The 18,763-nt window shown below is 42.2% G+C and overlaps 1 protein-coding gene and 1 long non-coding RNA gene across 2 annotated transcripts; both read left to right on the plus strand.

The window, feature by feature from the left end:
• The first annotated feature begins 351 nt into the window (after nt 1-351).
• On the plus strand, nt 352-11,708 carry CRHBP (corticotropin releasing hormone binding protein). The gene is made up of 8 exons (XM_014549955.1): nt 352-896; nt 1,338-1,497; nt 1,821-1,914; nt 2,248-2,405; nt 3,658-3,868; nt 6,188-6,336; nt 8,375-8,492; nt 10,913-11,708. The coding sequence occupies exons 2-8, from the start codon at nt 1,417-1,419 to the stop codon at nt 11,068-11,070; spliced, it is 969 nt and encodes a 322-aa protein (XP_014405441.1). The 5' UTR covers nt 352-896; nt 1,338-1,416; the 3' UTR covers nt 11,071-11,708.
• Nucleotides 11,709-12,705: 997 nt separating this feature from the next.
• Nucleotides 12,706-14,575, plus strand: LOC106723651. Its single transcript, XR_001359357.1, has 2 exons — nt 12,706-12,806; nt 14,415-14,575. It is a non-coding gene; the product is annotated as an uncharacterized LOC106723651 (long non-coding RNA).
• The last annotated feature ends 4,188 nt before the right edge of the window (nt 14,576-18,763 follow it).

The following is an 18,763-nucleotide window of genomic DNA, read 5'->3' on the forward strand; positions in this document are numbered from 1 at the left end:
GCTCTCTGTGGTCTAAGGACTACTAGAGTTGGACTATGGTAAGAAGGCCTCCTGTTTAAATAGCTAAGGGGCCGCCCCTGCAGAGCTCAGAATTGTCTTAAATATGAAAATATCAAGTTCTGACACCACTAGGTAAATCATTGCTTAATTTTGAGTATTCATAAACTAAAAATAGAACCATTTCCTTGCATTAAAACCCTGGATTATGGTCTCGTTATCTGTAATAATTTCATAACAATGCAAGCTATGGTAGTTGTGTTTTCTGTCAGGCAGTGGTAAAGCAACATGAAAGTTTTTAGGATTTGTAGTTGGCTTGCTTAACACGTAGATAGGAAAGGGGTGAGAAAGGTGAATGTGGAATGTCCCCACATTTCCCACAATTTTATACATAAAAGAGAAGCAATTCTCTTCATGTGTAATTAGCAAAGATAAGCTTATTCTTAACTTATTTCTGAGTCGCTAAGTCATTTGGTTCGCCCTGTACATTGGCTGATGAGCGGTTATAATTAAGCTTTGGGCAGTTCTTTCCACATGAATATTAAAGTAATTCAGGTATTTGAAGGTGTGACATGGAATGACTTCCTCTCTCAGTGGTTCAGTTGGGTGCTGTGTCCTGGCCCCCGTTAGCTGGCCCAGGAGTGTCTGCCATATATACATTCAAGCTAAGTGACCGCTCCTCAGCTAAAATCCAGGAGCACACAGACACCAGAGTTAGCTTTCCATTAAGGGAATGCTTACAAGAAACTGGCCCAGGATAAAGCAAAGGCTAAGGGACAGAAAGAAAGCTTGAATTACATTATTGCAATATTCTGCAAAATCAGATTTCGGCTTCTGTCCTGCTTCTCTTTGGAGCTGAAAACGCCTCGAGTTTCTCCCTGAGAAGCATGAGCAATTGCGTAAGTACTATATTTTCTGACAATTTCCAGCACGAGTCCATCCAAGATTACGAGGCAAGGCTGCATGATAAGGTTATTATGTGTTTGGGTATTTTATACATGAGTGTAACCTTGTCACCTTGCTTTGCAAAACCAAAAATCCCCTGCATATGCCCAGGAGAGGAGAATTCAGCATTTGCCAGGCCCAGCAAAATGCCCTCCCTTATTCTCTTTCTCGGCCTCATTGCTTCTCCCACACGTGGGTTCAGTAAGTTGTAAGAGTCTGAAATCATGCTTGCCGAATAATGCTAGCCCACTCTGAAAATTTGGGAGAGAGCTGGACCCTCGTCATCGCCACGCACTGTGTGACCGAGACAGGGTAACCCATGGTTACTGAGCGCAGATCAGTTAAGGAGCAGGCAGCCTTCCCTCCTCACTGCTCTATAAAAGAGACCCGGGCAGGGGACCCTGCCAGCTTCCAGCTCTCAGCCGTAGAGGTGTGGAGCGGAGCACACCAGCTGCTGACGGAGGCAGGGCCAGCATGTCTCCTTCCTTCAAACTCCGGTGTCGCTTCATCCTGATCTTCCTGGTGGCTCTGAGAGGGGAGAGCCGATACCTGGAGGTGAGTGGTGCCCTGGCTGACCCCTCACACCTCCCCTGGTGAGTGTCCTGCCGTGGGGGCGTGGGGAGGGGGGAGGGCAGGCTGCCTAGGCGCTTGCCTTTGCCGGGTTAGCTCTTTCTTCCCCATCTTGGTGCCGCCCTTTCCCCAGACTGGCTTTCCCTCCTGCCTCTTCCTCCTTCCCCCTGGCCGCCTGCGGTCCCCTGGTCTGAGGGACAGTATCCCGTCACTTGATCCTCTTTGCTGTAAGGCAGAGAGGGTGCCCTGCTCCCGGCCCCCTTTCCCACCCCTTCAACTTTTCCCAACTGACCCATGTTCCTTGCCAGCTGCGGGAAGCCGGGGACCAGGACCCTTTCCTGCTCCTCAGCGCCCACCTGAAGCGGGAGCTGGCGGGGGAGCCGCTGTACCGCCGCGCTCTGCGTGAGTTGGGGCTGCCCGGCTGATGCCGGGCTGGGTTCGCAGGCAGCGGGCTGTGGGGAGGTGTGGGCTCTGCGCAAGGGCAGGAGGCTCCCGGGCACCACAGAGAAGGGGCTGTCCAGGGCATGATTCCCATCGCGAAGTCCCGGTGCGCCACGAGGAGCTCAGCAGCGGACAGGGTGTTGCGCCCTGGGGCACCGGAGCAGCGCGCAGCGAGGCTGGGAGTCCGGCTGGGAGTCGGGCGCGGGGAGCGCTGCAAACCTGGAAATCGGGGCGCCGGGAGGGGCTGCGGGGCTGCAGCCGAGACGCCTCGCCCCGTGCCCTGCCCGCCCTCAGGGTGCCTGGACATGCTGAGCCTGCGGGGCCAGTTCACCTTCACCGCCGACCGGCCGCAGCTGCACTGCGCTGCCTTCTTCATCAGCGAGCCCGAGGAGTTCATCACCATCTACTACGACCTGGTCTCCATTGACTGCCAGGGCGGGGACTTCCTGAAGGTGAGGTGTCCCCACCCAGCAGCCGGGCACCGCGCGGAGGGGAAATGGGCGGGCTGCTGCGCCCGTCGTGGGGCAGCCGAGTTTGGGGGAGCCGGTGACATTCTTAGTTAGACGCTCCGCTGGGACAGGAACCGCCTCTCAACCCCAAGACCTCGCCCCACACCAGGAAGGGCTGATGCCTCAGAGGCTGCCATGATTTAAAATCCCCCCTGTGTACTCTCGGGGCCGACGCTTCAAAGACTTGAACTCCCGTTGCTAAAGGCTGTGTTACAATCTCAGCCGATGTACAAACTAGCGCGAGCGCTCGGGTCCACCGAGAGGGCGGGTGCTGAGCGGAGGCCGGCCCCAGGAGTCTGAGACCTGCGCCTGCTTTGCTCCTGCTGGTCCGGAGATGTCCCAGGCTCCTAAAGGTTGTCTTCAAAGCCGCAGGACGCAGGCTGCTGGGAGGGATGCTGAGAGGGAATCTAGCCTGAGGCCGGTGGGAGGGGAGGACAAGCTCCATGCCTCTCCCAGGCATTGTCCATGAGCCAGACAGGTCAGCTGGGAATGGCTGATGGAGTTCTCCAGTCCAGTTCAGAAGAGCAGGACTAAAATCTGCGCACTGGGATTATTTTTTAAATGGAGCCTTGGTTCAAAACGCTTTAGAAGAGGACTGAAGTAATTTGCGGCTGGTGTTGCTAATGGGAACGAGACTGGACTCATTAAATTGGAGACCTGTGGTGTTTTTAAGAGTAAAGTCAATAGACTCTGACCTTTTGTCCAATTGCAAACTTTAACAAGTGAAGGGGGAAAAGTCCTAAGCTATACACCAGCCATTGTAGTTCTTGGTATTTTAATATCTGATAAAAGTAAAACAAACAAACAAAAACAAGGAGGAAAATGGGCATACATAACCGTTGGCAGGTAGGTCAAGTTGCAGCTTCAGTTTTTTTCTGCTGCTGTGTTTTTTAAAAAGATATTTTATTCATATTTCAATAATGAAAAGAAAGAATAACTGAAACCCAACTTGTGCTTCTGTAGTTTGATTTACGAAGGTGACTGACGTATAATAAAGTTTACTTATTTTGGAAACTTTAAGGTTTATAAAGAAAAAATGCAATAAATAATTAATAATATTACTAGCAAATAACCCTCCCAGTAGAGATATATACAGATGGAAAGCAAGTGGGCAGAGGAGTGTAGGCTGTCGGTTCCACACCTGTCACTTAGGGAGCTGATGGGAGCGATCACCTATGGTGTGTTTTGTTGGAAGGTATTTGATGGTTGGATTCTCAAAGGGGAGAAGTTCCCCAGTTCCCAGGACCACCCTCTCCCCACAACTGAGCGGTACATAGATTTCTGTGAGAGCGGTCTTGGCAGAAGGAGCATCCGATCCTCCCAGAACGTGGCCATGATCTTCTTCCGCGTCCATGAACCAGGAAATGGGTTCACATTAACCATCAGGACGGTTCCCAACCTCTTTCGTAAGTGGGCTCTGTCTTCTCAGGTGGAAGGCAGTGGCGGGGGGGTGGGGTGGTGTGGGGGGTGGTGTAGATCAAATCTGGTTTTCAAAGAGAGTATCATTGCACAGACTTAAGACATTTGAAGTGAAAAATGATTTAAATGGAAATCCTTCTGTAATCAGAAATGGCCAAAAGGAATATTTTCTATTTATTATTATGAAAATCAAATCACAGTTTTTAATTTATTTCCCAGTCTAGATAGGATACTACTTTAGGGTGAGTAGAATTCTATCTTTTTGTTCAGTATTTTATTCTAATCTCCTAAAGTACAATGCATTCAGTGACAAACTTTAATCCCTCTAACTCATTCCACTCATCTGGGATAAGCTTGAGGGATCAGATATGAAGTTGCAGTTTTAGATATTTATGCAAAGGCGGAAGACTTCATATCTGGGATGTGTTAGACAGATTTCATGCCTGGGCAGAAGGTTGGACCAGCACCTCAAAGTTGCCTTCTGATTCAGCGTTCCCCACTGTAATTTAGTTCATTGCTGATGGATATGCCCATAGATGCTAAAAAGCTGAACAGCCCAGGCCTAAAATACATTATCTTAATCAAAATGAGTTCATTCATCTGCTTATTTTTCTCCCATTAAAACAAAACAAAAATTAATTGGATGAAAGAAGGTGAAGGGATTAGTCAAATAACATATACATAACCCACAGACACAGACAACAGTATGGTGATGGCCAAAGGGAAGGGGGGAGGGAGCTGGGTGGAAGTGGGTAAAGAGGGGGAAAATGGGGACATTTTCAATAGCATCAACAATAAAAATAAAGTAAAAAATTAATTCAGGAAAAGAGAAATTATTATTCATTTTTGGTTGCATGCAATAGTATTAGTATTACCACTTCATATGGTCAAAGAATGGACCGAATCTGCCAAAGAATAATGTACTGACTGATCTTTCAATTTTTGTGTTTTGTTTTTTTAAATTTTGAAAGAAGCCCCCAAAGAGGCTGTTTCTGAGGACCGGAGCAGAATAATCCTAGAGGGAAAAAAATGAACTATTTCTCATCTATTTTGTTTGGTTATAAATCAGAAGCCTTCCAGAACTGTCATGGAATTTCAGTTCTTTTTGAAATTAAATGGAATTAAAAAATATGGAAGGAGGCAAGAGGTAGTTCTGACCTGTTCTGATAAGTCAGAAACTTTTGGGGGGGGGGGAAGGTATAAACTAATGCTTCTAGTTTCATAGCTAGAAGAATAAATTTATAAGTCTAGACTTGAGATACAAAACAAAAAATTTCAGAAAATTCTTGGGAGTAAATCAAACATTAAAATTTATCTTTTAGTCAATTTAACATTTAACACTCAGCAAATATTTATTCAGATGTAGCCTGCTTTCTTTTTTTTTTTTTTTTTAAATATTTTTTACAGAGAGGAAGGGAGAGGGATAGAGAGTTAGAAACATCGATGAGAGAGAAACGTCTATCAGCTGCCTCCTGCACACCCCCCGCTGAGGATGTGCCTGCAACCAAGGTACATGCCCTTGACCGGAATCGAACCCGGGACCCCTCAGTCCGCAGGCTGACGCTCTATCCACTGAACCAAACCGGTTAGGGCAGCCTGCTTTCTTTCTATTTTTTCTCAGCCTATTTCATGACTGTTTTATTGTTTATTTATTTTATTATTTAAAAAATAACATTGGCCCCAAATTCAATGAGTGAAGGCTCCAGACAGGTAGGGTTTGAGTTCCGGCCTCAGCTTGAAAGTCTTGATTCTTCCAGACTCCCAGCTTGAACCTGGACCCCAGTTAACTGAAGTGTACCAGCCGGTATTGTTTGGTTGGTTATGAATTTAGGTTTTCTGATTATAAACAAGATAACCCCCTGAGATTAATATTAGAAGCCCCTGGCAGCCCAAAGGCTTCATCCATACATCCCTGGTGGCTTTCATTCCCCAAACCCTTCCCACCTCCAAATTGCCTTTGTGAAATGTACTCTCTTCCAAGCCACAAGGCCTAGACCAGTGGTTCTCAACCTTCTGGCCCTTTCAATACAGTTCCTCATGTTGTGACCCAACCATAAAATTATTTTCGTTGCTACTTCATAACTGTAATGTTGCTACTGTTATGAATCGTAATGCAAATATCTGATATGCAGGATAGTCTTAGGCGACCCCTGTGAAAGGGTCGTTCGACCGCCAAAGGGGTCGCGACCCACAGGTTGAGGACCGCTTCCCTAGACCATGAATAGGAGCCTAAAATAAGGATGAGGCAAATGTCTATAAAAACCAGCATACCAAGTAGTGAAAATGTGATTTTTTTTCCTGCAAAGCCTGCAACGTCATTTCCCAGACCCCAAATGGAGGGTTCACCCTGGTGGTTCCACATCAGTATCGAAACTGCAGCTTCTCCATAATTTATCCTGTGATGATCAAAATATCTGATCTCACCCTGGGACACTTAAATGGCCTGCAGTTAAAGGTGAGTTGCTACTTGCTTTCAAATTATTTACTAAAGCCAGAGCTTTGTCAGAGCAAAAGTACTCATACAGGGTAAACACGGACATTAGCAATTGGAGTAGTCTGCCCTGTTTGACTGTAAAGTCTCACAGGTGTGTGCCCCCCCTGCTTTAACTAAACCCTTTCCTATTCCTGTTCAGCTGAAAGTTGCACACTCAGGTGTCCCCTGTGCTACTTGAATACTTTTCTTGTGATGCAAGAAATGTTTTCAATGGGTAAATGTGTGGCATATAATTACAATTGAACTCTCTTGTACTTGCCTCTTTTAAAAAAATTATCTCCTAGCAGAACCTAGTATGAGTCATCTACACAGCTGTTTTTCTGACTATTGGAATTTTCTTTTGACATGAAGGAAGTATCTCATTGACTGTGTTATGAAGAAATGCTAAGTGTAGCATAAAATGCGAAATTGGATTTTTATATTGCAAAATACAGTAAAGTTTTGAAGAGTTTTCTGGCATTACATTTAATTCAATACATTTTGTAACAGATATTAGTTGAGATTCTCCATCAACTTGTTTTCCCATGAACTTCTGTATGGATCTTAAGATAAATGCTGAGCTTGACCACATTTATTTGCGCTGGTAGCGTCTTCCCTCTGAGTCATCCTCATTTCCTTTTACTTTCTCTTGTGCTGAGGTTAACATAGCTCGTGTATTTGCTGGCATCAAGGACAGTCATAGTTCCTAATCAGACAGATTTCAGGGAAAGCCAAATAGGACTAGGACTGATAAAAGGAACATATCTAATTTCCTTTAAGCCCTAAATTTTTGGGCCAATGCTTTTTTGTTTGTTTTTTTGGAGGGCGACTTTAGTGGGAGAACATTTCTTTGATAAAGACCAGAACAAGTGGGTGTCTATGTATGACATAGCCTTATTGCCTTGAGATTGTTCGTATGTCATTCCTGATGTACAGTATAGAAGACGGCAAGAGTGATACCAGACTGGGAGATCTGCACTTCAGTTATTCTTGGCTATGAGGAGTAATCTTGGTGTTTCCTATTTTTTTTTTAAATTAAAGTCTGCATTCTTCTAGGCATCTTTTTCTTTTCCAAATATTTTTTTGAGTTCTCACTATGTTCAAGGCACTATTCTAGATGCTGTAAATTAACAACAAACAAAATAGATGCTGCTCACATGAAACCTGCATTTTAGTGGCATGTGACAGGCAAAACTGCATATATTTCAGCTAGTGGTGAGTGCCTGATGGAAAATGAAATGAAGTGCTGTGATGGATAGTGACTAGGACAAGGGAGCAGAAGGAGGGGTGGAGAGCTCCTTGAGATACTAAGGTGGTCAGGAAAGAAGGAGAAGGAGACAAAGTGAGACTTTAGTGATAGTGATGAGGGAGCCAGCAGCCACAGGAGGAGCCAGGAACAGAGAGAACAGTAGTGTAGAGGCCCAGAGGCAGGAATGAGCTTATTGGATTCCAGAAATGGAAAGGAGGAAAGATAGAGGGGGAGTGATATGAGACATGTCAGGGAGATGGGCAGGGCCAGGGTGTGCAGAGCCCCACAGGTCATATTTGAATTTATTCTAAATCCTTATCAGTAGAAATGATAAACATTGTCCCAATAGCAGAAAAAGTCCTTTACAAAGAAAAGGAAAAGAGGTGAGTTGAAAGAAAGCCCTATTTATGAAAACTCTCTGATTGCATGCACTAATTCAAATATTCTAGTATGTATGTCTGAATGATTTCATTTTTTCACACATCTTATGTGGAGTTTACAGATTCCCATTTCATCATTGTAGTCCTTGAACTTATTTTCAAAATGCACACACATTTTAAGAAATGATTACTCAACTGATTTAGAAAAGCAATTCTTATCATTTTTTTAAATTGTAAATGCCTTTTAATTTCAGAGTCCTGAATGTTGAATGAAATGGCACTATTAGGATGTCTAGGGCTGATTGAGTGAATTCACCAACTTGCCATTGGACAAATGATTTGACTCCCATAGTTGGTTTAAATATCTCTTTCCCTGTTGCTATTCTCTCAGAAACCTGCAGCAGGCTGTGGGGGGAAAGGAGACTTTGTGGAGCTGCTGGGAGGAAGTGGATTGGACCCTTCCAAGATGATGCCTTTAGCGGATCTCTGCTATCCCTTTCAAGGCCCTGGTGAGAAGTTTCTTTGATCATTATTTATGTGCCCATCAAGATTATTTCCTTAAGTGAAACACCTAACATTTCTTATACATGGGAAGTCAAGTCCCACCAAAAATCTTCAATTTTGCCCATTAAGTGCAAGTGAGGATTTTACACTTAAGACTATGTACACTATGAAGAATGCATTACCAAAGTATCTGACACTGGGAGAGAAATGTATGAAGTAACAAGGATGCGTGTTTAAGGCTGGCCCTAAGTAAAACTGGGAAGGAATTGGAGATTATCTTTAAAGAGACAAAAGTAAAACAGGAGGGAAACAGCAACAGTCTTTAACCTCATGGCAAATTCTTATCAGAGCCCCTTCCCTTTCTTGTAACCACAGATCGTTAACCAGCTAGATGATGAAGCTGTAAATCAGACATCCTTTGATCAGCTGTTGCCTGTTTTAATTAAAACCAGGTCTGCACCCCAGTATTTTTTCTCTCTGAGCTAATACTGGGACCTTAATAAACAAAACATCTCTGAAATAGAATTAATATGCATCGGTAATCACTAAGGCCCAACATGTGGTGTCCACCGTCCCCCATTCACTCCTGTATAAAAGAGCTTCGGATGAGATTTAAGGCAGGACTGGGTCCAGGGCAAGCTTGATAATCAAGGTAAAGGCAAGAGGTTTCTAAGAACTCACTTTGCTGAAAACACAGGGGTTATTTAATGCTAATTTACACTTGAGCTCTGGTTTAAACTGTCAGTGCAAGTCGCTTCTCTTCCCCTTTGCATGTGTTCTCTGAGGCAATGCATCCTTCCATGCCAATGGGAGATGCGTGTGAGGATTAGATTAAAGACGATCGAACACCCATACCTTATATAATTTAGATCATTGAGGCCAGAGTAATTTTGGTGCTTGAATTATATGATTTGAATTAGGTAAAATGGTAAGACTAATGCCAAAAAAACACTTTTGTCTAAATTATCCAGATGATTGAAACTAGTCTTAAGATAATTTGAAGGCTTGAATTCTGTGACTCATTGTTTCATTTTAACTTCACTTTTTTCTTTCATTCACCATGTTTCCATGAGCCCCTCCTAAGTTGTTCAGACAATGAAGAACTATTAGGGACCCTGCTCTTTCAATTGGACTTTCCTAGTAATTATGTCAAATAAATAATATGCACATGAACTAAAGGAAATGGGGCATGTTATGTAGATTAAAGTTCAGAGCAAGATCAGAAAAAGAATGACCTTCCAAGTCATTTAAGGAAAATTAAATTTGAACCTCCTTGTAGAAGCATAATGCAGACTCCCTGGTTCTTATATTAAGATAATGTCTCCAAATTGACTTTTACCTCAATACGTAACTCTGTCTGGCAGTTTTATTTCATTTAAAATCAGGCACCTGTTTGTCAAGTACCAGTTACACAATAATGCTAGTGTTTCTCAGAGACAAAGTGGGTGGAGGGAGATTAAGTAGATTAAACAACAGAAAGGATTATTATGGGGCAGATAAATCCTTCTCAGGAGCCAGCCTGAGGCTGGAAGAGTAAAATAGAAGTAATTTTTAATAAAAATGATGAGTTTCAATATATAACCACTCAGGCACATCTGTACCAGAAGAGATATAAACATTGTCAGATGCTTATACAGATAATGGATAAGATTGGATTTAAGAGAAGTAAGGATATCAATAGTCATTCCTTCTATGAAGCACAGGAAAAAAATGAGAGAGAAATGGAAAAATGAGAAAAAAGGTAGGTGGACAATGGGACAAATGAGAGAGAAATGGAAAAAATGAGAAAAATGTAGGTGGACAATGGGAAAAAATGAATATATTTAGTGTGGTCTATCTAAATCATGCAAAATATTTTTGTTTATATGTAAAACAACTATTATCTAGGCTCAGAAAATAATAAACAGGTGATCTTTTTGGTCAACATCAATGTTTAGCATTACAATTTAGCCTCCAACCTGCCCATTAAATATCACTTGCACCCCCAGATGTTATGACAACCAAAAATTACCCCTGCTAATTTCCAGCCTGTCCCTGGAAGGCAGTACTGTCTCCGCTGAGAACACTGAACTGGAGTGAAGGTTAGTGTGGAGAGGCCCCTGCCTTTACCACCAGAGCCGTGCAGGTGGAATGTGAAAAGTGCAAGGAGACATCCTCTTGCCTCTCTGCAGCCAGATTTATTTGGCTAACGGTGTTCTTGCACATGAAGAGAAAAGCTGAGATCAGTGTCACAATTCTGAAGTTAATTCTGTATTCTAACGAACATGAAAACAAAAACGTTTCCCCTCCTGGCATGGTTTGAGCCCATGAGAAGAAGATACAACCTCTCGCTTTCTTTGAGTTTAAATGATCTTATTGACAGAAGTGGTTTTGCTGTGTGGTTTCTAACTTGCTGGGAAACTTTTACTTTTTCCATGAATTACAGCCCAAATGAAAATTGGCTGCGACAACACGGTGGTGCGCATGGTCTCCAGCGGAAAACACATAAACCGTGTGACTTTTGAGTACCGCCAGCTGGAACCATACGAACTGGAAAACCCAAATGGAAACAGTATCCGGGAATTCTGTTTGTCTGGTCTTTGAATAACCAATCCAGTGATTTACATGCTGCTAGCAAAGTGAGTGCTTAATAGGTATTATATATGATTTCGATGACCACTAGTTTAAAGCCTTTCCTACCAGCCAGTATTCACAGCCTTGAACACCTCCCTCTCTCTCTCTCTCTCTGTCTCTCTGTCTCTCTGTCTCTCTCTCTCTCACACACACACACACACACACACACACACACACGCGCGCGCGTTTTTGTACCTTGCTTCTTTTTCATTTGTAATATATAAATGACCACATGGCCCCCACCTTGGTAGTAAAACAGTTTTCTGTAATTCTTTGGTATGCTACAAACCTGAACTGGTAAGACAAGTGCAAAGCAATGTGCAATTTTAAAAAATGTGTCTCAAGGAAAAATACTATAAAGAGATAAAAATGGTGGCATTCATATCAGTTCTATAACAGAAAACAATGGAATATCTGTGTACACCAAGGTAGTTGCTTCTGTTTTTATTTTCTGCTTATTATTCTGTTTACAATAGGTAATAGTTGTAGCTACTACGTATTGATTTGCATCAACTTGTTTTTAACAAACCTTTGTAGCAAGGAAAACCTTTCCTATCCATAACACAAAAGTGAATAAATACACTTGGGGTGTTGCCACCTTGATGCTGCGCTTTGTTTTCTGAGTCGTCTCCTCCTTTATTATCATCAGAAAATAACATTCTCATGTGGTACACAGCCAGATGCTGCACAAAATCATTTTAGACTTTTAGAACTAGTGGAGCCCTGGCCATTGGGGTAGAATTATTTAGAGTAGAAGGTGTGTTACAGTGTTTGCACAGATAACAGTAACTGATAGTCCTAACAGGGAAGCAGGGTGTAGAGACCCCTTTTCCACTGTCCCCCAAGAAAACTGAGCATACATGTCTTTGTCACAGGGGAGTACTTTTCATCAAGGACAACAGGGCCGTACAGCTCTCAGAGACACAGCTTGACAAAATCTGAGTACTTCTTTGGTACTGAAAGCAGTTCACTGTTGACTGAGCCTTGTCCATATTTGTCTTGAGACTAGGTATGTGGCCTATAAAAAACACTTAAGGCCAAAAATAAGGTCCTGAGCAACAAAGGAAATACTCCTAAGTGATATCCTCTTTCCTTTGAATTAATGGATGCAATCTGCAAAGTGTACCATAAATAATGGCCTTATTATGATTCCTGAACATATTTAATATAAAGTTCATTTTATAATGGAAAGTACTGGAATCCCATATACTGAAATCTGAAAAACAGACAGAAAGAAAAACATTGATTGCAATTGCTTTAAAAAAAAAAAAAAGCAAACCCAGGATTTAGCACAAATTTTGGCTCAATAGATATTTTGTAATGAGTGAAAACTTTTGCAAATGAATGAATAAATACCTGCATGGGTGGTTGAATGGATGGGTGGATGGATGGATGAATAAAGCTGGGATAAAGGTTGGGATGAATGAGTAAGTGCATGGATGGATGGATGGATGGATAAATGCTGGGGCAAAGCCTGGGTGATAGAATAAATGCTTGAATGGATGGATATACAACTGCTGATTAGTTATATAAGATGTTGGATTCCTTATTTCATAGAAAACAAATTCATGAAGTTGAACCCGTTTATCTTTTTCACAGTCCTGCTAGCAACCTAAGAATCCATGCAGTCACTTATGTCACTGTTAAAAGTTTCTGACTTTTAACCCTCATGATCCCTTTATGCTGCATAGAGAAAATGTTCTGAGGTAAGGAGGCAAGTATTTGACTGTGTAAGTTAGGACAATCTGCTCTTATTCCTAAGGGACATTTTGAAAGCTACTAGCTTCTCTGTACTGAAATGGTGGGACTGTGGTCCCTAAGCTTCCCTCTAACTTTGACATTCTGTGGTCGTTCATATGTCACATATTTTATTTCAAAGCTTGTTATTGCCTAATAGTGTGCATTCTTTGAGAAGGTGGCCACTCCAGGGAGCTGTCCATGACTCATTCTTGGGAGATCCATGACGTGTCTTCATTCCAAAGGATGAGGCAACTTTATGGAAAGAAAATGGTAGATGAGATTTCTGGGGGACTTAAATTAAAGGATGTGTCTTCAATGCCACCTCCATTAATCAGGTGAAATATATGAAATTTGGGCCAAATTTGACTTTCTAAGAAAGGCAGTATCCATCGTGGTTGAGGTTATCGACTCTGACGGCAGATCTTTTTGAACCCCAACTCTGACTCTTACTTGAGCAAGTCACTTATAAGTGACTGTTGCTCAGTTTTTAGTCTATAAATTGAGGTAATAAAGACATATCCTTCAAATAAAGATTTTTGTTAAGATTAATGGATAAATATATCTAAAGCCCAAGAACCATGTCTTGCACATATGAGCAATTATTTTTATTATTTCTTCTAAGCAAACATGCTATCCCAGGTTCTCCATACTCTTAGTGGGGCATTTGCTTTGTGCTCTGAAGTGTTTGTAGTGATTCAGTTGTTCCTTTTCATCCCAGAACAATTTGTGAGGAAGGTAGGGTTGGTCAGGGTTGTTGTCTGTGATGGAGAAGCAAAGTAAGATTCCTGGGAACATTTGAGGATGGGTCTTGTCAGGCCCTATCAGATCTCCAGAGCCTCTTTCACAGCTGACCCCTACCTGTAGGCTCTGCACTACTCCAGGGTCAGTCCTGACCTTGGACAGGAGACATTGAAACAGCTCTTGTCCAACATGCTGGTCATCAAGGAGTCACCTCACAAATAGACTGTCTTGACTCTCTACGCTGTGCCTAGGCTTCCTCTCTGTAGTCTTCCTATCTCTTGATTATTTCACTCTTGCTTTTGCCTGATCCTACTCTTATTGCCACTCCTAACACCACATCTTCCTAAATACTATTTGGTGACTTGGGCTCTACTACTGATCACTAAATTCCCAAATTCCTCCTACCTCCATGCCTAAAATTCTAAGCATTTTTGCTCATATGTTTTAGGTCACTCTGTTCCTTACTCTGGATACTTTCCTACCTCCTGTAAAACTGCTTCTTCCACTGTTTTCTGGCCTGTTTTCTGTGGAATATGTTGGTCTTCCTATGACATTGGATTTTCTTCCAGTATCTAAAGCAGCATGTCTTCTTGTTCTCCAAACTTTTCCTGGTCCTGTTGTTTCATTTGAGAGGATAGGGCAGAAATGCTAGGTGTTCACCAAAAGTCATTTCTTTTACACTCTGAGAATGCAGTTAGACTACATTTCACCCTCCCTTACAGTTAGGTTAGGCCATGTGACTGAATTTTAATTGAAGGAGTGTGGGTAGAAAAGATGTCCAACCCTCATGTAATCCTCCATACTTTCTCTTTCTTCTCCTATCTACTGGCAAGATATTGAAGTTCTAACAGAGGACTTAAAGGCTATAAAAGAAGTCAGAGTCATAGGATACAAGGAGCCTGGATCCCTGAATGATCACATGGAAGGCTGCTATTGACCAGGAATTGGACTTTGTGTGAATGAGAAGTAAACTTTTATTTTGTTAAGTTACTGAGATGATGATGATGTTATAGCATTGAGTATTACCGTATTTCATACAGTGGGCCTGTCTAAATTATATTCTCAGCTATACTCTAATTTCCCTGACTGGTTTTGCTGCAACTATATAGGCAGGCCTGATCTGATTGTCTTTCATAGAAAAATAACTCAAATGCATATCTTTGATCTCATAAACATCAGGTTTTATCTGATATCATTGTATCCAACTTTTCCATATTCCTTAAAGAATCCTCTAAGAATAGTGATTCTTAGATTATATCCCTTTGAAAATCTGACGGAAACTATAGATCATCTCCCAGAAAAAAAAAGCCCACATATACAAGGACACCCCAAATTTCTGAGAATTCTCAGATCCCTGAGGCCCACCCCAAGGTTTCAGTATCAGAATCTCTGCTCTAGGAGTAAATAATAAATAAAACTAAGTTTAAGACCAGTCTTCTTAAACTTGGCTGTCCTCCCTTCAGTGTTGTTAAAAAAACATTCATTGGTTAATGTAGCTGTGAAATGAGTTCATAACAGCAACTTAATGTTTCTGCTTTTATAGTTTACTATTTAATTTTGCCTTTTGCTGCATGGGTTTTTCTGACCTGCTATGTAGTTTTTGCTCAGGGAGGAAATACATTTGAGACAGGACAAATTTTTGTGGCAAAGATCCTTTCAGGTCTCTCCTACCTTCAAATTTCCCTTTCCTGCTATTTAATAGGGAGGCAACATTCCCAGAGTTTGCCTGCAAAACAGAATCTTTGTGAAATGAAAATAAAGATTTGGTGGACAGGATTTACTTGGAGGCAGTTTGTTTATGTGCTTAACAACACCTGATAGAGAGTTGTGGTTAGGAGCTCCTAACATAGGGTAATCACGTGAAATTATATCTGAATACTCTTATTTGTGCAGTGGAGTATTTCAGAAGAGAGAAAATGCTTTATATGTTCAAATAAGCAGATTGAATGGCCTCAGTTCTAATGAAACATTTATAATAATTACCATCCATTTTTCTCTTTGCATTTGAAAGTTTGTTTTTTCTTGTGTTAAGACATACTGTACAAAGAGAGAAGTAGAGAGGCGAGAAAGGAAACATGGGTAAAAGAAAGAAGGCTTGATTAGATGATTTGAAAACATTATGAAAATCAAGGTCTCCAAATTGGATTCTGGGCTTTGCTCTTAGTAACAATAATGTACTTCTCCCTGTGCAGCTGAACAATTGAAAATGAGATATGTTTGTACTTTAAGAAAACTGAATGTCAGTACTAGGACATACAGCTGGATGAGTTAGACAGAACCATGATCGCTGTGACTAGATGGGTTACCAGATGTTGGGGTTTCCTAGAAAGAAGAATATCTCTTGCCTAGCCAGTTTGGCTTAGTGCAGTGGTTCTCAACCTTGGCTGCACATTAGAATCACCTGGGAATCTTTTTAAAATCCTGATTTCCGGGCCTCATCCTCCGGAAATTCTGTTTCTTTGTTATGGGGTGGGGCCACCCACCCCATAACAAAGAAACAGAATTTCCGGAGGATGAGGCCCAGAAATCAGGATTTTAAAAAGACTCCCAGGTGATTCTAATGTGCAGCCAAGGTTGAGAACCACCGTCTTATAAGAACTCTTGTGATTATATTGGTCCCACCTGGATAATCCAGGATACTCTCCCCATCTGAAGATCCTCAACTTAACTACACCTGCAAAGCCTCTTTTGCCACATCCTATGTAATCCTATATAATAAAAGGCTAATATGCAAATTGTCCCCTCAACTGGGAGTTCGACCAGGGGGCAGGGCCAGTAGGCCAACCACCCATGGCCCCTCCCCCTGGCCAGCCAGGCCTAATTGGCCCCAAGTGGGGCGGGTGGGCCAGACCCCACCCATGCACGAATTCGTGCACAGGGCCTCTAGTAAGATAATATATTCCAAGTTCTGAGGATTACAATATGGATAATTTTGGAAGGAGTCATTAGTCTACAACAGACATATACATGCTGGCATGCCCCATGGATCACTGATGTTTCTATCTCTCTCTCTCCCTCTCCCTTCCTCTCTGCAATCAATAAAAAAAAAAAAAAATCTCCCCACCTCCAAGTTTCTAAAGTGTAAAAATGTGTTCTGTGCTATTAATAGCTCAAGCCAGCCAAATGTATGAACAAAGTAGTACCTGTGGATGGGATTTGAGGGACAGCAAAGGACTCCCTTGACTGGAAACAGGACCAAAAATTACACATTTGTAATCCTTTTCACTTTGTTCTTTAAGATTTATTATTAATTAATCAAGTAACTCATGGGTACTTTATTGTTTTCTAAGAGTTAAACCTACCCTGGTCAGTGCGGCTCAGCAGTTAGAGCATCACTGCCCATGCACTGAAGGGTCTCGGGTTGGATTCCCGGTCAAGGGCACATACCTCGATTGTGGTTCTGTCCCTGGCCCTGGTCAGCGCGCATGTGGAAGGCAACCAATTGATATGTTGCTCTCACATCGATGTTTTCCTCTCTCACCTGTTCCCTCTCTCTCTCTCTTCCACTCTCTCTAAAAATCAATGGAAAAAATATCCTTGGGTGAGGAGTAACAACAACAACAACAAATAAAAAATAAAAGCGTTAAACTATAAGAGGTAACAAGTTAATGAAGTACTTACAAATCAGTAATTTGGCATAGACGGTATTGCTAATTGTTAAAATGTGACAGAATTGGCAAGTAAGCTGTCACTGAAGGAGAGTGTGGTGGGAGAAATTAAATATGAAATGCTGAGAAGAAGACAGTCTCAGATGAACATCTCATGAAGGCGATTGGAAAAGGTAGCAGGGAACTGACAAAACCACTAGCTGGCTGAAAGTTTGTAGAGTTAAGCAAAAAAAGAGCTTGCTTTGGGGTTGGAGTGTAGTCAAAGACAAACTTTGTGCCATTCCTTACTTTTGCCAAGGACCAGCTTGGAATGCAATTTTGCTTGTATAGAATAGTTGGGACCAATGATACAGCTTTAGAAACAAGATCTAGTCCTGTGGGAAGAGGCATTTCAATGGAGGGAGAGGAAATCAGACTTCAAAACCAGACATGGGGTGAGTTCTAATTCAACCACTAATCATCTGTGTGCCCATGAGCCAGTCACCTGCCTCTTAGTGTGATGGCTCCTTACAGTGCCAAGACCATTCTAGGCACATGACAAGTCACTGAATACGCGTGTCCATTTCCTGGAAAACATGTTTATTAGTCCAGGCTTTGGTGATGTCATTTCATCTTAAATGCTGTACAGAAGTGTGTGATTTAAAGGAAATAAGAAGTGGCTAGAAGAGACAAAGCTTGCTTTTGAGCTCTTGTTTTGACAAAGTTTCCAGGCGGTATTTCTAGAATAACAGCCTCCTCTGTTTGGTGCTGCTGGAACATGGTGCCCGATTCACAGACTGGAAGCTCTGAGCTGACTGGGTGAGCTCAGAGACAGGGACAGGGCAGAAGAAAATCCTGGGGACCTAATACTACACAGCCTGGAAACATTTTCTTGTGATAAACTTAGCTTAAGTTACCAAGCATTCTTCTTACTGCATAAAACAATGGCCTTTTCCCACTTTGGGGGGAAATCTTAGACCCAAAGCTAATGAAAAACAGTGGTGCCTCAGAAGAGAAACCCCATTGTAGGCAGCTGCTGGTAATGTTATTACTGAAACAGAAGTCTGTATTTGGCAGTGCTTCTTAACCTTTAACGTGAATGTGAATTTCCCAGGGATCTTGGCATGGATCAGATTCAGTTTTGGTACAGGAACCTAGAGTCTGCATTCCTCACACCTCCGGAGGATGCTGATGCTACTGGTCCACGAACAGCAGGAGGGTATATAGACCTGAATGGAGGAAGGAGATTACTCTCAATGTAGCAAGCCAAAGGTTGGTTTATTTGTTTGTTTTTCTTGAAACCTTGTGCTATATAATAAGAACCTCCCATACTTTCTTTCCATCTTGTCACCTGTGGAACAACACAATGGAAAGAGCAAGTTGTAGCTTGTGAACAGCACACACATTAATAAAAGAAAGCTCCAGAGGGAGAACCCAAGACCAGCCTGTTGCCATGACGGCAGGTTAATGACACTGCTCTGTAGAACATGCTCCCTGGAGTAGGTATCAAGTGACATCATCTTCATTACCCATGGAAAAGACTGACCATTTCCAGCAAACAATTATTTCCTGATCAATACCCCGGTCTCCTTAAA

Source organism: Myotis brandtii, unplaced genomic scaffold, assembly GCF_000412655.1.
Source record: "Myotis brandtii unplaced genomic scaffold, ASM41265v1 scaffold115, whole genome shotgun sequence".
Classification (NCBI taxonomy): domain Eukaryota; kingdom Metazoa; phylum Chordata; class Mammalia; order Chiroptera; family Vespertilionidae; genus Myotis; species Myotis brandtii.

Coding starts and splice junctions, on each gene's coding strand:
- CRHBP (XM_014549955.1), top strand. CDS start 1,417: ATGTCTCCTTCCTTCAAACTCCGGTGTCGCTTCATCCTGATCTTCCTG. Junction 1,498..1,820: donor GGGAGAGCCGATACCTGGAG/GTGAGTGGTGCC, acceptor GTTCCTTGCCAG/CTGCGGGAAGCCGGGGACCA. Junction 1,915..2,247: donor GCTGTACCGCCGCGCTCTGC/GTGAGTTGGGGC, acceptor GCCCGCCCTCAG/GGTGCCTGGACATGCTGAGC.